The 23,432-nt window shown below is 34.5% G+C and overlaps 1 protein-coding gene across 2 annotated transcripts in view; it reads right to left on the bottom strand.

Annotated features, from left to right (window-relative positions):
• erbin (erbb2 interacting protein) overlaps positions 1 to 23,432 on the bottom strand; it is a 132,322-nt gene that overhangs the window by 38,674 nt on the left and 70,216 nt on the right. For both annotated transcript variants that reach the window (XM_056467362.1, XM_056467363.1), the window contains exons 6-10: positions 20,803 to 20,859; positions 15,209 to 15,272; positions 14,897 to 14,971; positions 10,350 to 10,494; positions 6,880 to 6,952 (exon numbers count right to left, since the gene is read on the bottom strand). In XM_056467362.1, coding sequence (XP_056323337.1) covers positions 6,880 to 6,952; positions 10,350 to 10,494; positions 14,897 to 14,971; positions 15,209 to 15,272; positions 20,803 to 20,859 — 414 coding nt within the window. The remainder of the gene's footprint in view (positions 1 to 6,879; positions 6,953 to 10,349; positions 10,495 to 14,896; positions 14,972 to 15,208; positions 15,273 to 20,802; positions 20,860 to 23,432) is intronic.

Raw genomic sequence — 23,432 nt, 5'->3', positions numbered from 1 at the left:
CTCTGTTCACGAAAATTCTGACGCAAAAAACATCTGACGTAAAACACTGCTATATTTTTAGCACGGCTATCTTGCAGGTGTGCTGAATAAATCACAATAACAATGAAAAGACCAAAGCTGAATGAGCGGATTTTAAATGCAATTTACATTTGTGAAACTGGTTTTAGTTGCAAAGCAAAAACACAACTGCACAACTGTATTTTTAGAAAGCTTACATTTAAAAAATTTAGATGACAGTAAACTGGTGAATTTCTATCCTTGTCACATTATCACACGTGTTTGGTCAGTAGATGGAGCGAAGCTGGTCCTTTGATGTCGTTTAAAGACATTTGACAAATAATTTAATCAAAATCTCTGGAAGAGGTTGATAGTGGACAAGCTCAAAACATTTCAGACTCCATGTACATACCAGGTGTAATTATGGACTAATATTATAATAACAAATAACCCACTGTAGGTGGTCACAAAACTGTGTAGGATGTTCTAGAATAAAATCCAAATATAAATTGTTGGAGTTAGTTGACACCACCAAACTTATGCCAAAAAAGCTGCATAAATTAAGTGTGTATGTGTGTGTCTGTGAGAGAGGCAGAGCAGGAGACAATTAATCGTTTCTGGATCATTACATGCAAATGATCATGACTTGATGTCTTAATAGAAATCATTTTTAAAAGATGAGCAATCTTTCATGTTTCATCACTTATCTAAAATGACCTAAATGCCTTTTTCAAATTCTGAAAACAACAATCATTTAAATGAAAAAAAGATTAAGTAAAAACAATGTTTTCTACTGTAAAATAGAACATTAAACCATAAAAAACAATGTGCAAAAAAGAAAATAAGCAGATAAATAAACAAGGTAAACAAAAATAATTTAAAAATGCAACACTACTACAATGTAACAACGAAATAACAGAGCAATAAAATGCTAAATAAAATGCACAAAAGAAGCTAAATAAAACAAACAAAGCATCAAAAAAACAAAAAGCACAACAAAACAAAACACAATAGAAAACAAAAACAACACTACACAAAATAACATACTACAAAGTAACTACAAAATAACAAAACAATTAAATACAAAATCACAAAAGCAAGACAAAATGTGCAAAAAAAGCTAAACAAGAAAAAAAAAAAAAAAGAAAGAAAAAAGCACAAGACGACAACAAAGAGGGAAAAAACGAAATGGAACACCACACAAAACAAAACAATTAAATGCAAAATAAAAAAGCCCCCAAAAATTGTGCAAAAAGAGCTAAACAAAAACAAAAAGCACAACAAAACAACAAACAAGAGAACAAAATGCAACACCACACAAAACAACAAAATAATAAAACAATTAAATGCAAAATAAAAAAGCCCAACAAAATGCAAAAAAAGCTAAATAAAAACAAAACCACACAAAACAACACTACAATGTAACAACGAAATAAAACAATTAAAACAATTAAAGAGCCCATATTATACATGAAATAGGGTCATATTTAGGTTGTAAGGGTCTCCAACAACAGTCTAATATGCATGCAAGGTCATAAAACACTTTGATGGTCTTATAATCTGCATTTATTTTTACCTAATTATCCCAACGACTCCCATATGAATCGTTCAGCGATTCATTTGTTCCCAACCCCCTCCTCAGCGCGAAGCTAATCTGCGCTGATTGGACCGATGACAGCCTGCTGCGATTGGTCGACAGTGACAGGCTTCAGCACGAGACAGAGTGAAATGCCCAGCTGGTAATCAACTATATAAAAGTAGTCACAGTGCACACGCGCTTCATAGTGTAAGGCTTTTTTCACACACACACACAACCCTCCTCAGAAGAACTGGGGAGATCGACGCGAGTCTCTCTCTCTCCCTCTCCCTCTCTCTCTCTCACACACACACACAACGCTCCTCAGAAGAACTAGGGAAAGCGACGCGAGTCTCTCTCTCTCTCTTTCTCTCTCTCACACACACACACACACAACGCTCCTCAGAAAAACTAGGGAAAGCGACGCGAGTCTCTCTCTCTCTCTCACACACACACACACAACGCTCCTCAGAAGAACTAGGGAAAGCGACGCGAGTCTCTCTCTCTCTCTCTCTCTCTCTCTCTCTCTCTCTCTCTCTCTCTCTCACACACACACACACAACGCTCCTCAGAAGAACTAGGGAAAGTGACACGAGTCTCCTGTCTCCTAGCTTACGATCGATCGCCATAGCAACGACAAACGGCAGTGGAACGCGAGCTCACAAAAGCCTTTAACGTTAAATCCGTAAACAAAGCGGCACGCGTCGCGTTTTTAACGTGGCTTACATGTGATAAGAGAATATAAAGAGTAACCGCGTGTACTGTACCAGGTTAACAACTCATCTTTGGGTAGAGACTGTCAATATTATCCATCTGAGCACAGCGTGACTTCATTCGACCGGCGGCGTCTGTGTGTGTGTGTGTCTAGTGTTTTTTCTGTGTTAGTGGGCGGGACCGCAGGTTTCAAATCTCCCTGGTTTGCGCACGTAACTACTGGCGAGGCTTGTGTTTCGTGGCTGCGTCATCGCGAAACACCTAATGACTCGTTATCAAGGCGACTCGTTTGAAGCACTATGAGTCGACTCTTTTATAGATGAATCAATAGTTTTAAACACTGTACACTTACAGATTTAAGCCTTAGCTGGATATTTCACTTCACTTAGAGCTGTGTTACACACTACATGGAAGGGCATTTTCAAAAACCCATAATATGGGTTTTTTAAATACAAAATAAAAAAGCAAAACAAAAAAGCAAAAAAGTGAAAAAAAGTGAACTAAAAAAAATTTGAAAAAAAAGCACAACAAAACAAGAAACAAGAAAAAAAACACCACACAAAACAACATACTACAACGAAATACCAAAACAATTAAATACAAAATTGAACAAAGAAAAAACAAAAAGCACAACAAAACAAAGAAGAACAAAACACAACACAAAATAACAAACTGAACAGCAAAATAACAAAACAATTAATGCAAAATAAAAAGTGAAACACATGTGCAAAAAAGGCTAAACAAGGAACTAAAAGCACATCAAAACCAAAAACAAGAGAAAACAAAACACAACACCACTCAACAACATACTACAACGCAACAACAAAATAACAAAACCATTAAATACAAAAGAACAAAAGCAAAACAAAATGTTCAAATAAAGCTAAACAAGGAAAAAAAACTAAAAGCACAACAAGACAACAAAGAGAAAGAAAACAGCACGCAACACCACCCAAAACAAAACAACACTACAATGTAACAACGAAATAACAGAGCAATTAAATAAAAAAGCGAAACAAAATGTGCAAAAAAAAATTCTAAATAAAAGCAACAAAAGCACAACAAAACAACAAACAGGAGAAATACAAAGTAACAAGGAAAAAAAATGAAGTGCAAAACAAAAAAGCAAAACAAAATCTACAAAAAAGCAAAACAAATAAAACAAAAAAAAACAACAAAAAGCACAACAAAAGCACAAACAAGAGCAAACCCAACACAACAGCAGAATAACAAAACAAAAAAGCTAAATCATTTAATGAATTAAACGACGGCCTAGTTTGAAACTATTTTATTTCTGCTGTCTGAACCCCCCCCCCCACCCCCCACCCCACTCCAAACAATAACAAATACAATAATTCAGATATACAATACAGTGAAGAAGCACACAGCCACATCAGTATTATGGGAAAAGACACTGAGACTAATGAAAACCAAATCCTGCTTAATCAGTGTGCTTTACAATCATGCCTGGGATTAAAACAGAATCCTTGCAATCACATATTCATAATCCCTCTTGGCATATTTTCTTAACCCCAGACTAGCAAATCTAATCTGACATACGGGATAAACGGCATGTTTGGAAACAAACCCGAAATAAAAGGTGGCGAGAATGAGGTACAGCGCTCAGCTTCAGTTTTGATTTTTCTCTCAAACGCAAACAGAGTAATGCAATCACCCATATGGACATGCATTCCCTCGTTCACAGAGCCACTACGAAGCCCTCTATCATACTCATAAAAAAAGGGTTTTGGTCTTGTTCTTGCTCAAAGCTATCATATCTTTTGTTACGTAATGTACTTTTGTCATACACACTACTGGTCAAAGGTTTGGAGATTAGTGGGATTAGAAAATGTTTTATTGTTTATGAAGAAGTCTCTTCTCCTTAGCAAGCTGTTTATTTGATCAAAAACATAATAAAAGGTCATGTTGTGAAATATAATTTAGGTTTAAAATACTGGTTTAATATGATCTTCATATGTTTTACAATGCAATTTATCCTGGTATCCAATGCTGAATGTACTCCAGTCTTCAGTGTCACATGATCTTTCAGAAAAGATTATAATATGCTGATCAGTTATGACGATGACCATTTGCATTTGTATAATGTTATCATTATTAGTAGTATTAGTATTTATTATGCATATTTATATTTGTTTTAATGCAAATAAGTTTTGGGTTATTGTTGGGTTTGAGTGACGTATATGCATCATCTTATGTGGTAATAAAAAGTGTGTTTGGATATAACAGTTTTTTGATCACAATTTGTAATCATTGTTCATTTATTTGTTAGCTGGAAATTAGAAATGAATTTAGAAGTTTTGAAAAAATCTTCGCACTTAATCAAAATTACGAAATTAAATATGTAGACTAATGGATGTCTTCATAGGAGTGACCGTTTCATTACTCCACGAAAGTAAAGGAGTAAAGTAAAGAGTCAAAGTAAAGAGGCCAAATGGAGGAGGCTCGATTTTAATTCTCGTGTCTGTTTAACCGTTTCCTCAGTTATTATTGGTGCTCAATCATTTATAATGACTCTTTTAATTCATTTTAATTTAATCATTTATAATGAATCTTTTATTGTTCCCTGCTCCAGAGTTCGGTGGAAACTGCGATACATTTTACTTTGATGGAAAACAATTCTAAATAACAGGATTTACTTGAAGTAAAATATTTTTTTTGCAATACAAATGACGGTAACACTTTACAATATGAGACACGTAGTTAATGTATTTATTAAAGCATTTATTCATGTTTTTTAATATTAGTTAATGAAAATACAAAAATACAAAACTTTGAAGCTTAATATCTCAAAATCATTCAGAACGCAGATAGAACCATATAATTCCAAGGTGACGATATGTCTACCCAAATGCCTTTATGTTTGAAAAAATATATCTGTCATTGATGAATAAAAATAAAAACAATTTTAATAGTAAGTTTGAAGATATCTGCAGGGTTTCTGCTTTTTTCATCAAGTGAAATATAAGCCTTTAAAACATTTTTAAGACCATTATGAATTAAATTTCAGACATTAAGTTGAAGTCGGAATTATTAGCCCTGGTTTGAATTTTCTCTTTTTCAAATATTTCCTAAATGATGTTTGGGAACAGAGCAAGGAATTTTTCACTGCATTTCAGATATTATTTTTTCTTCTGGAAAAGTCTTATTTGTTCTATTTTGGCTGGAATAAATGCAATATTATTAGCCCTCTTGAGCAATATTTGTTTTTGATCGTCTACAGAACAAAATGCTGTTATGCAATGATTTGCATAATTACAATAACTTGACTTACCCTTAACTTTAAACTGAAGTACTAGTACTAGTATCCTGAAAAATATGTAGTAAAATATTATGTACTGTTATCATGGCAAAGATAAAAGAAATTAGTTATTAGAACTTAGTTATTAAAACTACCTAGTTTAGAAAAATGTTGAAAAAAATCTTTCCATTAAACAGAAATTAGGGGGAAAAATATACAGGAGGAATAACTCTGACTTCAACTGTATACAAGGGTAAACACTAGGTTAAAAACGATTTTGCTTGCACCTTTAAAAACAACATTTAAATTTTGTTACTTCTTAGCTACATATTTTGAAATATTGTGTCAAAACATGTAAACTCTAGTTGTATACACATTTTTGAATCATTCATAAACAAAAACAATTTACAAGTTGCAAAAACTATAATAAAGTAAATGTATGCACAAGGGTCTTTCCAGGGTCTGTGTCATGACCAGGTATCTATAAATACACTAAGAACTTTTAAAAGAACACGCTATAATAAGGAAGATAATTAAACCTTCTTGGTCAACAGTGTTAATAATTAATATTGAGATGGATTGAGTTTTATTGAAATGGACTGTGAGTGATTGTATTGGTGTTGGCTTGATTAAGCAGCTTTATATGTAGACTGGAAAATAAGACCTTTTTAAATTAAGACCTACAACATAATATTTCTGCGAATTTAAAACTTTTTAAAGCCTAAAATGTAGTTCTAGACATTTTAAGACTTTAAGACCATGTGGACATCCTGTTTCAGAGTCTTTATTTTATACGCTTTATACTTTTAGCATTACATGATCATTTTACAAAGATTTCTAAAGAATATTGTGGCAGGAATCCTGGAGTGGTGATGCAAAGAAATCAGTTTTAAAATAAATTACTTTTATAAACTATATTTAATAAAAAAAATCCTTATTTTCAATTGCAATTTTACAGATATTACAGCATTTTTGATCAAATAAATGCAGTATTGGTGAGCACAATAGACTTCTTTTAAAATCTTGATGTCAAACTTTAGACAGGTAGTGTACACAATGCCAGATGTGGATGTCAGTTCATTACCATGTATTGAATCATGACCTGCATAAGGATGCATGTTATAATTAATGGTAATTTGTCAATACTCTCAGCTATCGTGTAGCATTAGCAGCATATTTCAGAGCATTTAGATCCTTTCATGCAGATTTCTCTTCATAATCAGCACAGAAAACATGAAACGGTTATGCAAATGCACCGTGACTGTAGTCATGTGTTAAAGAGAACTGGGTCATGGTTTAAGTGCAGCTCATTAGGTTGCTGTGTAAAACTCACCCGCCTATGGTGTCAGGCAGGTACATGAGCTGGTTATCATCCACCTTCAGAGTGCTTAGTTTTTTCAGGGAGCCTGTGGAGACAGACAAACAGTGAGAGTTTGTGTTGTAATTGCCAATTTATACATGCAGACAGAAACTGGCCGTTCCATATCCACTTCATTCTGGACAATAAGACCATCAATCTTGCCCTATCTTGAAGAAAGAATTTATTAAAGCAAATTGATTCAGAGGCCGAGCTGGCCTGCAGATTCAGCACTCTCCACAAATAGGGTACAAACAGTGCCTGAAACATTTTTCACCTCAAAATACAGTTAGTGAAGGGGGCCTATAGTGGCTTTTCTGTCTGAAAATGATGACTGTCAACCTCAAAATGGCAAAGAACAATGCTAATTAAAATAGACTTGATTTTAATCTTCTAAAATGTATTATTACATAATGCATTTAAAGTATTATTTAATTTTTTATTAACATATATCTTGTCTTATGTTGCTTAGGTATATTTTTGAATATTGCCAAAAATACATTGCATGAGTCAAAATTATTTTATCTGTCTATTATCAAAAGATTAATCAAATATTAAGCAATTATCATGTTACAAGGATATATTTTGTAAATTTTTTTACTGCAAATATATCAACAATTTTTTCAATACAAAATAAATTTAATTAAATAAAAAAGCAAATATAAATAAATAAACATAAAAAACAAGTTTAAAAATAAAATACAAATGACAAATAAATAAATAAACTAAATAAAATAAATACTAAATAAATTAAAATAGATACAAATACATATAAAATTTAAATAAATGAAAATAAATAAATAATTATTCCACCAAACATCGTTGGTCTAAAAACAAGTCTGAAAACATGGCACCATTTTAATTACATAAACCAAATGTTTTTTTTTTGCAAAAAATAACAAATAAAGATCCAGCACATAAGTATGAATTGCAAATTAGACAATATATAGTTTTAACTGCTGTAAACAATGAAGGATGTCAAAACTTCATCAAAAACATCAACACGACACAACAACAATGTTCAGGTCAAACTTGGTAAATTGCAGAAAACATCAACAACAACAACAAACACAGTCATGAAACAGCAGTTTAGCAGAGTGACTGAAACATGGCTTCTCGTTGATTCACATCAAGCACCTCTGTGGCTTGAAAACTCTCTCTGTGATTTGCTAAAGGGCTGAGCTGGAGGTATTATTTCACACCAAGCCTCAAGGGCGGCCTGACTTGGCCATTTCCCCGTGCCTGCTCATTACAGGCTGTCCGACTGGGTCATTCATTAGGTAATGAGATTGTATTACTGCTCTACCCATAATCCTCCTGTTAACTTGCACATCTAACCTGTTCATTTGTTACCAAGCAGATTAGGGTTGAGGCTGTTAGAAGACATGCGTCTCGTTGCAGGACTTGCACTTGTTTTGTTATATGGTTAAAGTCTGATTATTATGGCCAAAGTCTGGTAAGTCTCAAATCTCTGCAGTCTCTGCATTTCAGAGGAGAAATGGTCATGCCCAGCTGAGCTTGGTTTCTCTCAAGTTTTTTTCCTTCACTTTCGTCAGTTGGTGAAATTTGTTTGGTTTGGGACTTGTGGAGCTGCGCATTGATGGATTTGCTCTTCAGTGTTTGGACTTTCAGCAGTGACATTTAAACCACACTGAACTGAACTAAACTGAACTTCAACTCTGAAAACTTTACTGACACAATTTTAATTTACTAGAACTTCTATGTTGAGCTGCTTTGACACAATCTACATCGTAAAAGCACTACAGAAATAGATTAAGTTAATTAAAAAATATTATTTAGTTTATTTAACAAGTAATTATAAAGAGATTCAACAAAAACATGATGCATGAAATTTTTTTTATCAAAAATGTTAGTACACTTTTAGGATAGAATATTGTTGATAAACAACTAATCTAATTAGAAGATTAACATTTATATAAAATAAACACACAAAAAATTATATTTCAGCAGTGATAAGCTATGAAAAGCACGTAAAATCCATTCATTCCAAAGGTGTCAATACAGATAATTTAAATCAAATACAGAGTATTTTTATTTTCTTATGATGGTGTTCAAATAAAATTTCTATTTTGAGGTGCACTTTGAAATTTTCAAATATTTTTAAATCAATAAAAACATGGTAGCATTCCAAACCTTTACATCATTCAAATTTCCTCATTAAAGGTGCAGTAGGTGATTGTCTTCAGAAACATGTTTAGTTGTGCTGGTTGACAGTCTTTTCACATTCCAATAGTATAGATTAAAGTAAATGATCTAAATGTATTTATATGTATTTTTATATTCTGATTAAGGCATAAGAGTAAAAAATGTTCATCCAATTAAATATTGTTAGGCCGACAATTCCCATAATTCCGATAAGTAGCCCAAACTGTCTGTCAAAAATTGTAGATTTGTACATCTGCGCATTCAATCGCATGTGCATGCACGTCACCGCGTTCACCTGCACACGAGAGCGAGAGTCACAGCGGTAAAAATAAATGCTGAATCAAAACTTTTGAAAATCCTGAATCAATATTGGAGTTACTTTTGCACGCTGGAGGAAGGACGACACCACGGCTGAAGTATTTCTTTTAGACAGGTAATGTTATGTTTTAAAACTATTTTAGTCACGCAAAGCTGATGTAGATTGTGTTGTTACGAATGGGCTATATGCACAGAAGTGTTGTTCGGCCACTGAAATCTTCTGGTGAAAGATTAATGTGACTATTTTCAATTTCTTATGGGACCTTGTAAAGCATCGATAATGTAGATTTGTTTTAGTTTAACAACAAAACACAAGTTAATAGCGTTATTCCACCTAGCCTGCTTTACTGAGATGAAGTTGGTTTTATATTTGCATTGGTTCACTTTTGAACAAATGACAACCTGTGACGCGCTCCCTATATTGTTTACCATGTTACTTTCAATATTCGGTCTGAAATAGCATGTGAGTATGGCTTAGTAATTTCTCCATGCCGCCTGTCAACCACTAAGCATACAGTAGTTGCTTTAGGAAGCGCATGAGAGTGAGACCAGCGATCTTTGCATGCATGAAATATTGCACATTCTGACAAGTTGTGCTTGCTAGACAACTGAAAATTTGCTAGATATAATACAGCTTTTCATTCGTAATTGTAGCATTATAAAGTACAATAAAGTTTTCTAACTGGCGAATGACATGATCTAGTAGCGAGTTGTCTACTGCCATCTTTAATGTGCGCGTTCGTGATTTCAGGAGGCGTGGCTTTAGATGCCAGGGGAGGGATTGTGTTTATTATCCAAAGATATTATGCTGACAGATAGCATTTAGGCAGATCACCTACTGCACCGTTAATGAAAAGATGTTTAGCATTTTAGTTGAAACACTTTGTTGGTCTAAGAAAGCAGCGTACTGAATTTATGAGAGTCAAAAAAAACATTTCAGGCATTTTAATGTGTTTTTTTACCTATAGATCCTGGCAGCTGGGTCAGAGCATTGTTGGACAGCAGCAGATCCTGCAGGTTTTCACAGCCCGATATCTGCTCCTCCACCATCTCCACATTGTTTTTGGACACGTCCAGATAGGAAAGCTGCTTCAGCGCCCCAATCATCTGCACACAAAACACACACAGATCTCTCAAACACCTTTCAAAAGCTTGTGAGAAAAGTTTGCTTAGTGTAAAATCTCCATTTCAATCAGATACAGCAGGTGAAGTTGGAGTTACTGTACACCCTTGAGGGCAGTGCCCTGACATATTGGATTTTAGAAACTAGATGGTTCCTGTAAAGGATAAGAAAATGCAAGAAGCAGCAAGGAAGATGAATTGAAGAGTTGGAGGAATACAGTTGAGAAAGAAGTCAAGATGGATGACCGAGGCCAAGCGTGAACTGGCTCAATCCATTACTCATGCTGGAGGGCAGAGCGCAGGCCTATCCTCTTGCTTCCAAACACACTGCTGCCTTTTGTATCTCGTTTCCAGGAACACGAATCTGACACAAGGTAATTATAATTACCTGAAACTAAAACGACATTTTTAAACCATAACCTAGCAAAAATCTAATCCAATATAAAGCTTTAGCAAAATGATCATAAAACATGAACAGTAAAAGGATAACCAGTCACTTATAGAGGACTATTTTAAAGTCTTAATGGTCTCACTTCCAACTAGTATTAAGATGCATATGCAATGACAAGTGCTCAGCCATGAGGTTTTACTGTTTCTACTTATACTGTCATTTCATATTTCTAGTAACCAAATGCATTCAGAATTGATCAAGATCCTTCAAGATATCAAGATATTTCATCACATTTTACTTCGCTTTTGCAGGAGCGCTCAGTGCGACACACAAATACTACTGAAATACTAATATGTTTTTCTTTTTATTATTTTAGAACCTGTTTTAACTCATTTTAATCTGGTTTTAATCACTTTATTTTTTGCTGTTTTTATTTTCTTATACTTGTCTTGTTTTATCCTGTTTATGTAAAGCACTTTGAACTACCACTGTGTATGAAATGTGCTATATAAACAACCTTGCCTTGCCTTAAAAGAACAAAACCATTTTACGTCATGTACAAGCCAGTTGGAAAAGCAAGCAAATGAAAGTATGTAGTGGGCAAATATGATTATAATTGTACTTTATTGTTTTAGTACACGGCTTTTAAGTATAAACACTTATTTTGGTGCACTTTTTCTGAAAGTTTCCCATAATGATTACAATCAGCTAGTAGGAGAAGAGTAGGTGGACTATTGTGACTGTTTGAACTATCGATTAATCAAAAAGAAATTGCGAACGCGATTGAGCAAAGCTACTATTGTCATGAAGATCTTGTCAGTGAAGCACGGATGTGTCATCTGTAATAAATCTCCTAAAAAGGCCAAAGGGTGAATGCATTACACTACATGAGAACTTACACTATCAAAGAAATCCCATAACTTCTAAAAGTGAACAAGCTGTACATGTGTAAATATGGCATTGCTGCATCTGTATTTACTGTATGCGAGAATCCATTTTGGATTGAAAAAAATGCTTGATGGAAACGCCAAAATGTGCATAAATTTGTAAAATGCACATAAAGAAAACTTAAGCGCATAACTGAGTGAGATCAATTTTTTATTCGATAGGAAAAAATGTGAACTGAAAAACGTGTTACTGAAAAATAGTAACTAGTTACAGTTAAAAACAAAAAACTAGTTACATTGAGTTACTCAAAAAGTAACTCAATTACTCTTTCGATTACATACACCAGAAAGTAATGCATTACTGTTAACAGTAATTCGAGTTAATTTTCCAAAGAACATTTTTAATGCCCCCATTTATGCCCTTATAACGTCACTTCAGTGCTGCATGGAGAATACACTGTTGATAGACTTCACAGTTTAAATGAATTTACATTTTCACAACTAACACACAAATTTAAACACAAATTTATATAAGTCAGACCAGTAGCACAAAAATAAAAAAATATCACAATGTGTGCTATGTGTGTGCTTATTTACTGGAAACAACAAACATAGTTGTATTAGTGATTGTACTTAACAATAGTAACGTTAATGATCTCTTGGTCTCTCTTGCACCACACTTGGTCTACCTCGCGATCATTCGGTCTCTCTTGCGCACCCGGTCTCTCTCGTGTGCACTCAGTCTAAGCTTTTGTTTGACTTTTGTCTAGTCTGGTGCCTCATACATGACACATCTTCTTTACAGTGGTTGGTTGGCATCCACCAATCCCACAATGTGTCGCCGATGTAAGCATGAAGATGTAGGCTGGACTGCAGCCAAAATTAATAAACTTACCAAGTAAGGCACAAACGCATCGTATTGTAACAATAACTAGTTGAAATAATTAAAAATGTATGCATTACAGCACTAGTTACTGTCAAAAGTAATGCCGTTACAGTAACCCATTACTACTGTAGTAGTGTGTTATTGAGGCGACACAAATGACGCAATTCAAATGACGCAGTATGAGTTGAACGTTTTGCCTGATTGATGCACAAATTGCTCAAGTTGGAAAATCTGAACTTCAGCGGACATTCACGCAGTATTAACCAATTAGGAGCTTGCTCTTGTAGGGGCCTGATTATAACTATCCTCCTGCCGACACGGCCAACAGTTCATCAAACTGGGCTCAGCTCATTTGGAAGTACCGCTGAAAGCTTCCATCATCCAGGTATAGTTTCTGGAGGAGTTGATGAACTTACAGAGCTGGGTGCACTTCTGAATGGATCTAGTGGACCCAGACACGGCTCCAAACGAATCGACGCTGTTTTTCAGCCTTCATAAAAGCACATAAACACCGCTATTCTCTTTTTTATCCACACATGCCGCGTCTGGTGTGAACACAGCATTACAGCACTTTGCGCATACATTAAATTTGCATCTTTGGATGGAAAGACAGCTAATGTAAAAAAAGTATCAGTGTTCAGGCACTGTTTTGTCACTGGCACCATCTTGAAAAAATCAATTTGGCAAAAGTATTGTAAAAATCCCAGCTGACATCCAATCCTAGCATTAGCATTTTAGCCCTTCAGCTCTGAAGCTTTACAAATGTGCCATCCACTCTTGTCAGTTATGACACGCTATATGAAAAAAAACAATTGATTTTTCCATTCCAACACCCAAATCTCCACAACACCCTACATCAGAGATGTCAAACTCAATTCCTGGAGGGCCGCAGCCCTGCACAGTTTAGTTCCAGAACGCTTCAACACACTTACCTGTAGGTTTCAAACAAGACTGAAAGACTGGTGATCAGCTGTGTTTAATCAGAGTTGGAACTAAACTGTGCAGGGCTGCGGCCCTCCAGTAGTTGAGTTTGACATCCCTGCCCTACATCAAACACACTGTGCCAAAATTAGAGAGCCATTTGAGAGCGATGAAATGAAGAAAACCACAGTATCTCTTTATCTGATGTTGACTGCGAGTGAGAATCATTCACACAACACTAGAATCTTGAACTTCAGATGCACTTGGACGGCGACCAATCAGGAGTGGTTTGCATAGCCTGCAATGAGCGCCTGCATGCAACTTAGTGTCGCTGCTGCTGTTGATTAATCAGCGCTCTCTCGCAGGTGCAGCATAAGAAGCTTAATCAAAAGCACTAATAACCAGAGCGAAACTGAATTCTGCATAAAGAGAAGCATATGGCCGATCGGCTCTGCGAAAGGACATGTCATCATTAAGCTGTTCTCTCGGGTCAGAGAGGAAAAGAGGTCAGGATATCTAGGTCGTTTGGAGGTCAGTTTTTAGCAAACTCTGTACTGAAAACTCCTGATCTGAATTCTGCCAGAGAGCTCCACAATTACTGTCAGTTTGCTCTCAGCGGCAAGCTAATGCCTTAATTACGACCTATTTAAAAGGAGCTGGCAGTCTGGGGAGAAGCTTGAGGATCCTGAAGGAATGTTAAGGAAGTGATTTTTTCTCAGTGGCTGTTGTGGATGCCTGCTTGTCTTGTCTCTATTCAATGCACCTGCGACACACAGCAGTTGCTTGGTAGAAAAAACCCATGTGAGCTTCATTCATGCTACATCAGCAGAAAACTTTCCTTACATACAAGCTTTCAGACTCAAATATGACAAGTTATGCAAGCAAACTTGACAATAAAAAAAACTAGATATGTGATATTTAATCAGTTTTTTAGAGTCTCATTTTAAAAAAAGAATTCAACAAATTACATGAAAATTATTCTTGGTGAAATATTTTTAGGATTTTATTCACACATCAAAATGTGTCCTTTTTAGTTAGATCTTTAGCTCAGCCAAAAAAAAGACTTCATTATTCTTGTTATATAATTCTTTTAGCAAGGTTTACATAAGACCCTCCTAAAAATACATTTGGTTTAACAATGGTTTATATATTAGGTCAACTAAAACTTATGATCGATTATTCATTTTTATTATTATTATTATTATTATGTTTTTGCAAAATACCAAACTAAAGGTCTTGTACAGTCTCTCATGCTTTTTGTTTTATTTAAAGGATCAAGGTATTAGCCATAATTTCACTTACCCCTGGTACAAATGTCAGCTTATTCCCATCCATCCACAGCTCTCTGATTCCCGTGAGCTGCTCCAATACTTCAGGCTGGAGAGGAGGAAAGACAGGAAAAATTTAATTTCTCATTCTCATCGGCCACTTCTTCCAATGAATACCATTAGAAAAGCAAATGCATATTAGGTGCGGTCTAATAAAGCGAGACTCGATGAGCGCATCTGCATTCACCGTCAATACATCTGACACCTGGCGCCACCGAGAGCGGGAAGGTGAACGCAGACCGGAGTAATGCATGCGACACCTGAAAGACAAGCAGGTGCTACTCACCACTTCAGTGAACTCATTACTGCCCAGATCCAGACGCTCCAGCTGCGTGAGCTTATGCATGCTCCTAAACACACACACACACACACAAAACACACAGTATTACTAACATTATTAACTGGGGATTAAGCACATTTAAGCTTTGCATATGCACATATGAGCGATTATTATGTTATTGCAGCTCTGGGTGAACTGCAGATTCAGGGAATGAAGAAAAATGTCAGGCTGGATTGTAGAAACTATAGCTGTAATTTTAAAGAGCGTGCACAATGGCTTTCCTGGGAAATAAAAAGCAGACAAAGACATTTACTGAACAGGTAGTTACTGCTAATACACTTTTCACTGCCAGTTTTAGGACACTGATAGACTTCATTCCCCCAGTTTCACATAAAAGTCAGGGCCAATATAAACTGTACTACAGCAACACACACACACAAAAGAGTCAAGGTATTTTTTCTCTACGGTAACGTTAAAACCTTTTCTATGTCTTTATGTTACACATATTGAAATGGCTAATATGATTCTTATATGTTTTTTCAATATTTTTTAATACATTGTCGAGTGGTGAAAATTGTCCAAGAACTCTCTATCATAGTTATAAAAGCGATTAGGAATATGCATGCTACATTTCATATTTTTCATTTTTTAATTACATTTTTTTTTTCATTTTTACATTCTTTTAATGGTTTAATTAAATCTTAGCAATAAAAAACATGTGTTATACTAAAGGTGTTATATTAAATGTGTTTGAACTTAAATAATCCCATTTAAAAATAATCAAATCAAGTATAATATAACACATCACTTCCATTAGAACAGCTACGAAATCAGTCTAGAAATTTCATAAATTCCACTATACTACATTACAAAAGATTATATTTTATTATTATTATATTATATTATATTAATAAATATTATTATATTTTACTCTTAAGGGAATGCTTAAACAACAGAATAAAAAAAACATTATTATTTAAATGTATTTTTATGTTTTTTTACAATAATACGGCCATACGGAAATTCTGTTGTCATAATATCCAGTTTTCTGGATTTGTGATTCAATACAGATTACCAATGGTAATCACTATTACTTTGAGAAGTTGTCAGGGTATCTGCAGGTTTCACCAAGTCAAATTTAAGACTTTTAAGACCTTTTTAAGACCATTAAGAATGAAATTTCAGGACTAGGGGGGCCAAGTCACAGCACTCACTCTGGTCCCCCGGGCTCTACATTGGTTGGGGAAACTCCAAATTGAACCAAAACAAACGATTACAATTGGCTTAAGATTGACAATGAAAATTCAGGACATTGCAACCTGCAGAACCTAGGGGGAAAAAAAGAAAGGAAATTTCAGACTTAAATAGAATTAAATGCTAAGGATTTTTTTAATGGCCCAGCACAAAAAAATATTTGCTTGCCCCATCAAGAAACAAATTCTAATTAGTAATTTTTGGACACACATTTTAAATAATGTGTCAAATCAAGCAGACCGCATGCAATTTTTTCAACTTACAAAAATAAGCTTTTTTTGCTTTTTAGCAATTTTATGTAAAGAATTTTAATGTTTTGTATATGCATTTATTTTACTTTCATTTTATATCAAGGCTCCCTTGGACGGGTGTTGAGAACTAAGTCTGCTAAAACGCTTAAACAAATGCATTTGGTTTTTCCAGTGTAATTGTGATGTCCATGTCAAATAAACAATAAATAAAATAATAATAGTTAGAAATAAGGTTTTGCTAAAAGTTTTATTCCGATGTATTGTTGGAGATTGGATGTGTGTTGGATTGATTGGGTAGCTTTACATAAAGGCAAATGTAAAAGTTTAAAATGATTTGAGACCTACAAGACAATATTTCAGTGAATTTAAGATTTTTTTAAGGCCTAAAGTTATGTTTTTGACATTTAAGACATGTTAAGACTCTTTAAGACACAGACACCTTATACATATACCTCCAGTTCATATATTTCAGCTACAATTTCAAGTTCAACCAGACTCTTATTTTGGCATTCTTATTTTTTGCTTTGTGTTAACAGAATATGAAGTTAAGTGGGGAAATAGGGCATTGGATTGAGAAAATATCAACTTTTGTAATATAAAGAGCACAAAGTACATTTAGATTTTTTTATTTCAAAATTTGACTGTTCTGATGTCTGCATTTTCAGAGACGTACAGATATTATGAATATTTTGAAGACAACAGGATATCTGAACATAATTGGAAAATGACATCAGGCAAAACATTTTCTGCAACATTTTGTGAGATAAGATAATTATATCACTGTACTTCAGCAAACATGACAAGGCACCAAGTGAACTCTCTGGAAAGAAATCACGATATCAATGCACTTAACACTCCAGTTTACTTGATAACAGTCTTCATTGTCTATCAGTGACTTTACAATCACCTTGATTGATTTATTTATGTCAAAATAGTTTCGTATTTTGTTGCAGGGAATTATCACAAATCGAGCTTTTGTTCTTTGTCAATGCACTTTCTACTGCTCTGATCAGTTTCTGCAATCTCCATATCCCTGTCCAACCCTGAACTAACATCAGCAGGCAGGTGTGCTTTAGGGCAGGGTGTAAACCACTGCTGACGTGGACTTGAACAAAGATCAACAGCCCGCGGGCGGATCGGATCTGTGGAAAAACTTGAGGAGGAAATCAAAGTGGAAAGGATATATGGCACATGAAGTATTGCAGAAAATGCCTGTAAACTGGGCGATCTGTAGTTGTGTTTCGAGAAACGCTCTGGTTGTTGGCCTCGGGGATTGTAAGGGGGATTCATTCATCCAAGGTTTGCAACCAGTCAGTCAGCCAAAAAAAAAAAAAAAAACTCGCTGACCCCCAGTGCGCTGAGCAATCCACAGCTCATTAGAATTACAGACACACACATCATGAGAACGAACCGCACAATGGGCATCTGAGAGGACCACTAAAACGGCATGAGAATAAATATAAAACAACAGCAATGAAGGTAACAGGGCAAAGTGTGAGGTCAAATGTGTGAGGTATGCATATGATGGACATCATTCCTCTGTATTTGTATACAGACTTCCTGCGTCTTCCTGGAGTACTTCCTGATTTAAAAAGGTCGATGCACATTACACTTTTTAAACTTTTGATTAACAATAATTTATCTTTTATTATTGAATCCGAAAGAAAACCTAAAATAGTGGCTTTTTAAGAGAATTAGCCTTAGCACAGTTTTAAGTCTGGTTGTATTAAAAAATAAATAAAAAATAGATGAATCGCAGATACAATTCAGTAGGAGCAAATCATGCTTTAAGAATCTCTACAACTAAAGTAGCCGATATAAAGTTGAAGTCAGAATTATTAGCACCCCTGTTAATTTTTTTCCACAGTTTCTGTTTAACGGAGAGAAGAGTTTAACACATTTCTAAACATAATAGTTTTAATAATTCATTTCTAATAATTGATTTATTTTATCAGTCCGCTAGCCACTTTGGCCGGTTCAAAGTCATTTTTAAATTGCGGTTTTCTTAAAAGCAGAGACTTTTAAAACTGGACAAAAAGCAATGCTTGTGAATCACAATCCTTCTGTTTTCAAGAGCTTCAGATAAAAAAAAATCCTTTTGTAAGCAGTGGTTGCTGCTTTCACTTTTATTATTCTTAGAACAGATTATCAATTGACCGTGTGCACGTGACCATGCTTTCATTTATCACACAGAGAATGTTTTTCACCTGCTTTCTTTTGTTTATAGTTATTTTTGTTAATATGGTTTAATTATTTTATACAATGACATTGCTTTAAGAGGTGATTAACACTCGATTTATGTGTAGTAAACTGGTGATCTGAGACCTTTAGCCAGGACAGACTGCTGTGTATATTTTAGATACATGGGATTAATTACTTTTTAAATGTCAATTGTTTTTTTTGTTTTTTTCGTTTTTTTATAGAAAAGTTTAGTTGAAAAAATGCATGCATACAGCTATATTTTACTTGTTTTGACACATTGTTTAAAATGAGTGGCTAAGAAATAATTACTTATTTATTTTTGGTGTGATCAGAGATACATTTGGCAAGTCCTTCATTTTGAGCCCTGAATAGTCATGTGAAATAAAAACGAATTGCAATTCGACAACACTCAACACTCACAACACTCAAAAAGTAAACTGAATGAGGAGTCGTGGGAATAAAACTACATCTAAATCAAGTAATTTTAGCATGTCAAAATCAGATTTATGCATATAAAATATATTTTCCCAACAACAAAATTGTGACTAGTTAAAATAGTGAGTGGCTAGTAATGTTGGAAATCTACTAGCCACAGAGGCTGGTGATCAAAAAACTTAATGTCAAGCCCTGGTTATAACACACACTTTTGAAAACAGATGTGACAGAATTTCCTGATTAGTCAATACAATGTAAATGGTCATGTCTCCTGCATTCTATGCTGTATATTGTGGACGGAGAGAGGTTTTCCTAAAACGCAGTAAAAATGTGTTTTCATTCTGAGGCTCTGTCCACAAAAACACAAATTTTCAAACCCACAGCCTTTTCTATAAGGTTTGGCTGTTCATTTTCATGCAAACGCAGTATCGGGTCACTGAAAATGAAAGATTTTGAAAGCTCCTGTCAGGGAAAATATTTTCAAAAATGCGGGGGTCTGTGTAGTTGGTGCAATCTGTGTTTTTGGCTTATTCATGCTATCGTTTTCGTTTATGCTATGTCAGATTGCGCACCGTGAGCTCTGCTGTTTACAAAATGGAAGTCTGTGCAACAGCCGACATAACCAAAATACTTCTGTGCTCACTAAAATAACTGTGAATACCATATATATAGACATTTATCACAATTTCGAAACAGAGGTGTCAGAATGCAGTGCTATGTTGAAAGACAAACCGAAACTAATAATAACCCTCTTATAGGGCTTCTGATCGGCCAACATGACTTATGGTTATCACCACATGTTGCCTTGGCATGCTCTTAATAGTGCTTATGGGTTTATTTTATTTTTTTTAAATGAAAAACGAAAACACACCAGTGTAAAAGTAGCCTTAGTAAACATGAATGGTAAACATTCTTTCTCTCATTTGTTATGCGATTAGTAAACCATGTAATTTGTCTCCTGTCACACAAAGTTAGTCTCAACAGAATGCTTTCACTATTTAAGAGCTAATTTGCAGTGCTGTGGCCTAGTGGTTAGTTCATGTGCTCTGAAACAGAGACATTCTGCTCAAGAGCTTTTTGTTGAAATTCATTTAGCGCTATAATGAGTTGTTTTGATGCTGGCGGACATACAGTAGTCCACTAAACACACATGTGTTTTGATTGTGTTGAGGGCAGCACAGAGATTGTGTCGTTCTGTTGTCTACCACACACAAAAAACCCAAACAATCGAGCCCTCGTATGATGCAATATTGGCTGTGGAGCCAGAAATGATTATAAAACCTGCCACAGCATGTCACTTCAGAGCCTCTTACGTAAGGCTCGACAATATGATGCCACAGAGACAGAGAAAGGAGTCGTCTGTCTATATTTATTATGCGATTTTATGAAGAGATGCAGCAGCATGGATCGTAATTTTAATATTTTAGGTAATCACAGGAATCCCAGAGCGGCACTTACTTTGGCAACATCTTTAACTGGTTCTCCCGCAGTTCTAGAATCTGCAGTTTGGTTAATCTGAGGAGAGGAAGACAGAAAAAAGAAAATAAATACACACAAAACAGATCAAATAGTGAGATGTAATCTCCTAATTCCTTTTTTTTTTTTTTTGCAGTTCTGAGTAGGGCTGCACGATATTGGAAAAATCGAACATTACGATGTATTGTATTTCTGCGATATATATTGCAATACAAATACAATTTCACCAGATGACTTGAACACCTCTATTTGGAAACAATTTCACAATTTTCTTTTGATTGGCATGATTCTGTGGGAGAACAAATCAGCACGGAATGCATTCAACAAATTACAAGTATCGCTAAATGCAATAGAGCAAACATAAAAGTGAAATAAACAGTGCTTTTTGGTTTCAGGGTAGTCAAATCATTTGCAGGTACAGAAATCTAAAAAATCTACTATAAAATAACACTGTAAAGATTTTACTGTTTAAATAGATCCATACATTTTTTTTCTATTAAAGTTACAAATGGTAAAATTGCTTGTGTCTGAATGCTTTAAACTGTCTAAACTGTCTTAAAATGTGCAAATGATAAACTTTTCCTCCATTATGGTTAAACTCTGCAGTAACTCAACAACTCTCATGTATTTTACTGATTCTATATAATCCCAATATAATACCTACAGTTGAAATCAGAATTATTAAACCCCCTTAGAATTTTTTTCCTTTTTTAAATATTTCCCAAATTATGTTTAACAGAGTGAGTAAATTTTCACAGTATGTCTGATAATATTTTTTCTTCTGGAGAAAGCCTTATTTGTTTCATTTCAGCTAGAATAAAAGCAGTTTTTAATTTTTTTTAACCATTTTAAAGTAAAAATGATTAGCCCCTTTAAGCTATTTTTTTTGATAGTCTACAGAACAAACCATCATTATACAATAACTTGCCTAATTACCCTAACCTGCCTAGTTAACCTAATTAACCTAGTTAAGCCTTTAAATGTCACTTTAAGCTCTATAGAGGTGTCTATAAATAACTAGTAAAATTTTATCTATTTAATGATAAAATAAATCAGTTATTAGAAATGAGTTATTAAAACTATTGTTTAGAAATGTGTTAAAAAAATCTTCTCTCCATTAAACAGATATTGTGGGAAAAAATAAACAGGGGGGCTAATAATTCAGGGGGTTTAATAATACTGACTTCAACTGTATATAATTGTAAACTATTTAATCCCAACTCAACAATACAGATCCTGCAATGTGACATTTGTGAATGCACACATTGTGATATGGATGCTAAAATGATATGGTCACACTTTACAATAAGGTTCATTAGTTAATGTTAATTAATGCATTTACTAACATGAACAAACAATGAACAATACATTTACTACAGTATTTGTTCATGTTAGTTAACGTTAGTTAATGAAAATACAGTTATTCATTGCTAGTTCATGTTAACTCACGGTGCATTACCTAATGTTAACAAGCATGGACTTGGATGTTAATAATGCTTTTGTAAATGTTTAATTATGATTAATAAATGCTGTACAAGTGTTGTTCATGATTAGTTCATGTCGGTAAATGTATTAACTAATGAACCTTATTGTAAAATGTTACCAATGATATATTGTGCAGCCCTAATTCTGAGTGTATTACTCACAAATCTGACCTGTTTTTCTGTATAGTGAAGTCAGTAGTTTCCGATAAAAATTAGCAATTACCTTTATTATTATTTTTTATCATGAGCAGGAAATGGGTAAAGATGGTAAAAATCGATTTAATTCGTAAAAACGTGTTAAACTTGTAAAATTCTTGATCACATTTGATGATGATTGATGATCAATAATGTTTGATAAACAATAATAATGATGAACAGATTTTTTACTCCCAGGTGTTTTGTGCACGTCCTGTCTTGTTGATATGATTATACGCGTTACTACAGACACATGTTAAAACGCAGCTGTCAATCAATTCTGTGGGCGGGGAAACCGCACTCCTAAGTCGGCCTCAAAATAGGAGCGATTTGGATGCTATTTTAACGTCAGGAAATTAAAAAAAGAGACTTACTGTCTTTATATCACCCCAACATAACTGTGGACAGAATATACCTACACACAGTTCTGTCCAAACAGCATACAAAAGATTTTCATCATAGGTGCCCTTTAACATCAATTACTACATTGTCCTTTTTTTCAGTGTGCATTAGAAATATGCAAAGTGGCTAAACATCCTCAGGTGAATTGGCATGAAACAGGATATTTGTTGGCACGACACATGTTGCATGTTTATTTGAGGTCTAGGGTGTGTGCGCCCATGGTTTGAATGCCAATAATACCGATTCACCACCTTTTCACGAGAAGTGCATTGAATTGTTTAAAGGAACGCACAATTCCTGAGGTTTCAGGTGACATGAGCTCCAGGAAATGTCAAGAGGTGCTTTCTGAGGAAATTGGTCAGGTGTCACTTCAATAGATTGACATCTTGCATAAACAAACAAGCTCAATGGATCAGAGTTAAACTTGCGCATGTCTGCAAAACAGCCTTAGTTTGAAGGAACAAATGTGTCTGTTTTATATTTTAATGCAGTACATACTCAGGCTGATCTTGAATCTAGATGCTGTCTGAT

The sequence above is a fragment of the Danio aesculapii genome, chromosome 10 (assembly GCF_903798145.1).
Source record: "Danio aesculapii chromosome 10, fDanAes4.1, whole genome shotgun sequence".
Taxonomy (NCBI): domain Eukaryota; kingdom Metazoa; phylum Chordata; class Actinopteri; order Cypriniformes; family Danionidae; genus Danio; species Danio aesculapii.
The sequence above is the reverse complement of the archived record's forward strand: the minus strand, read 5'-3'. Positions and strand labels throughout refer to the sequence as shown.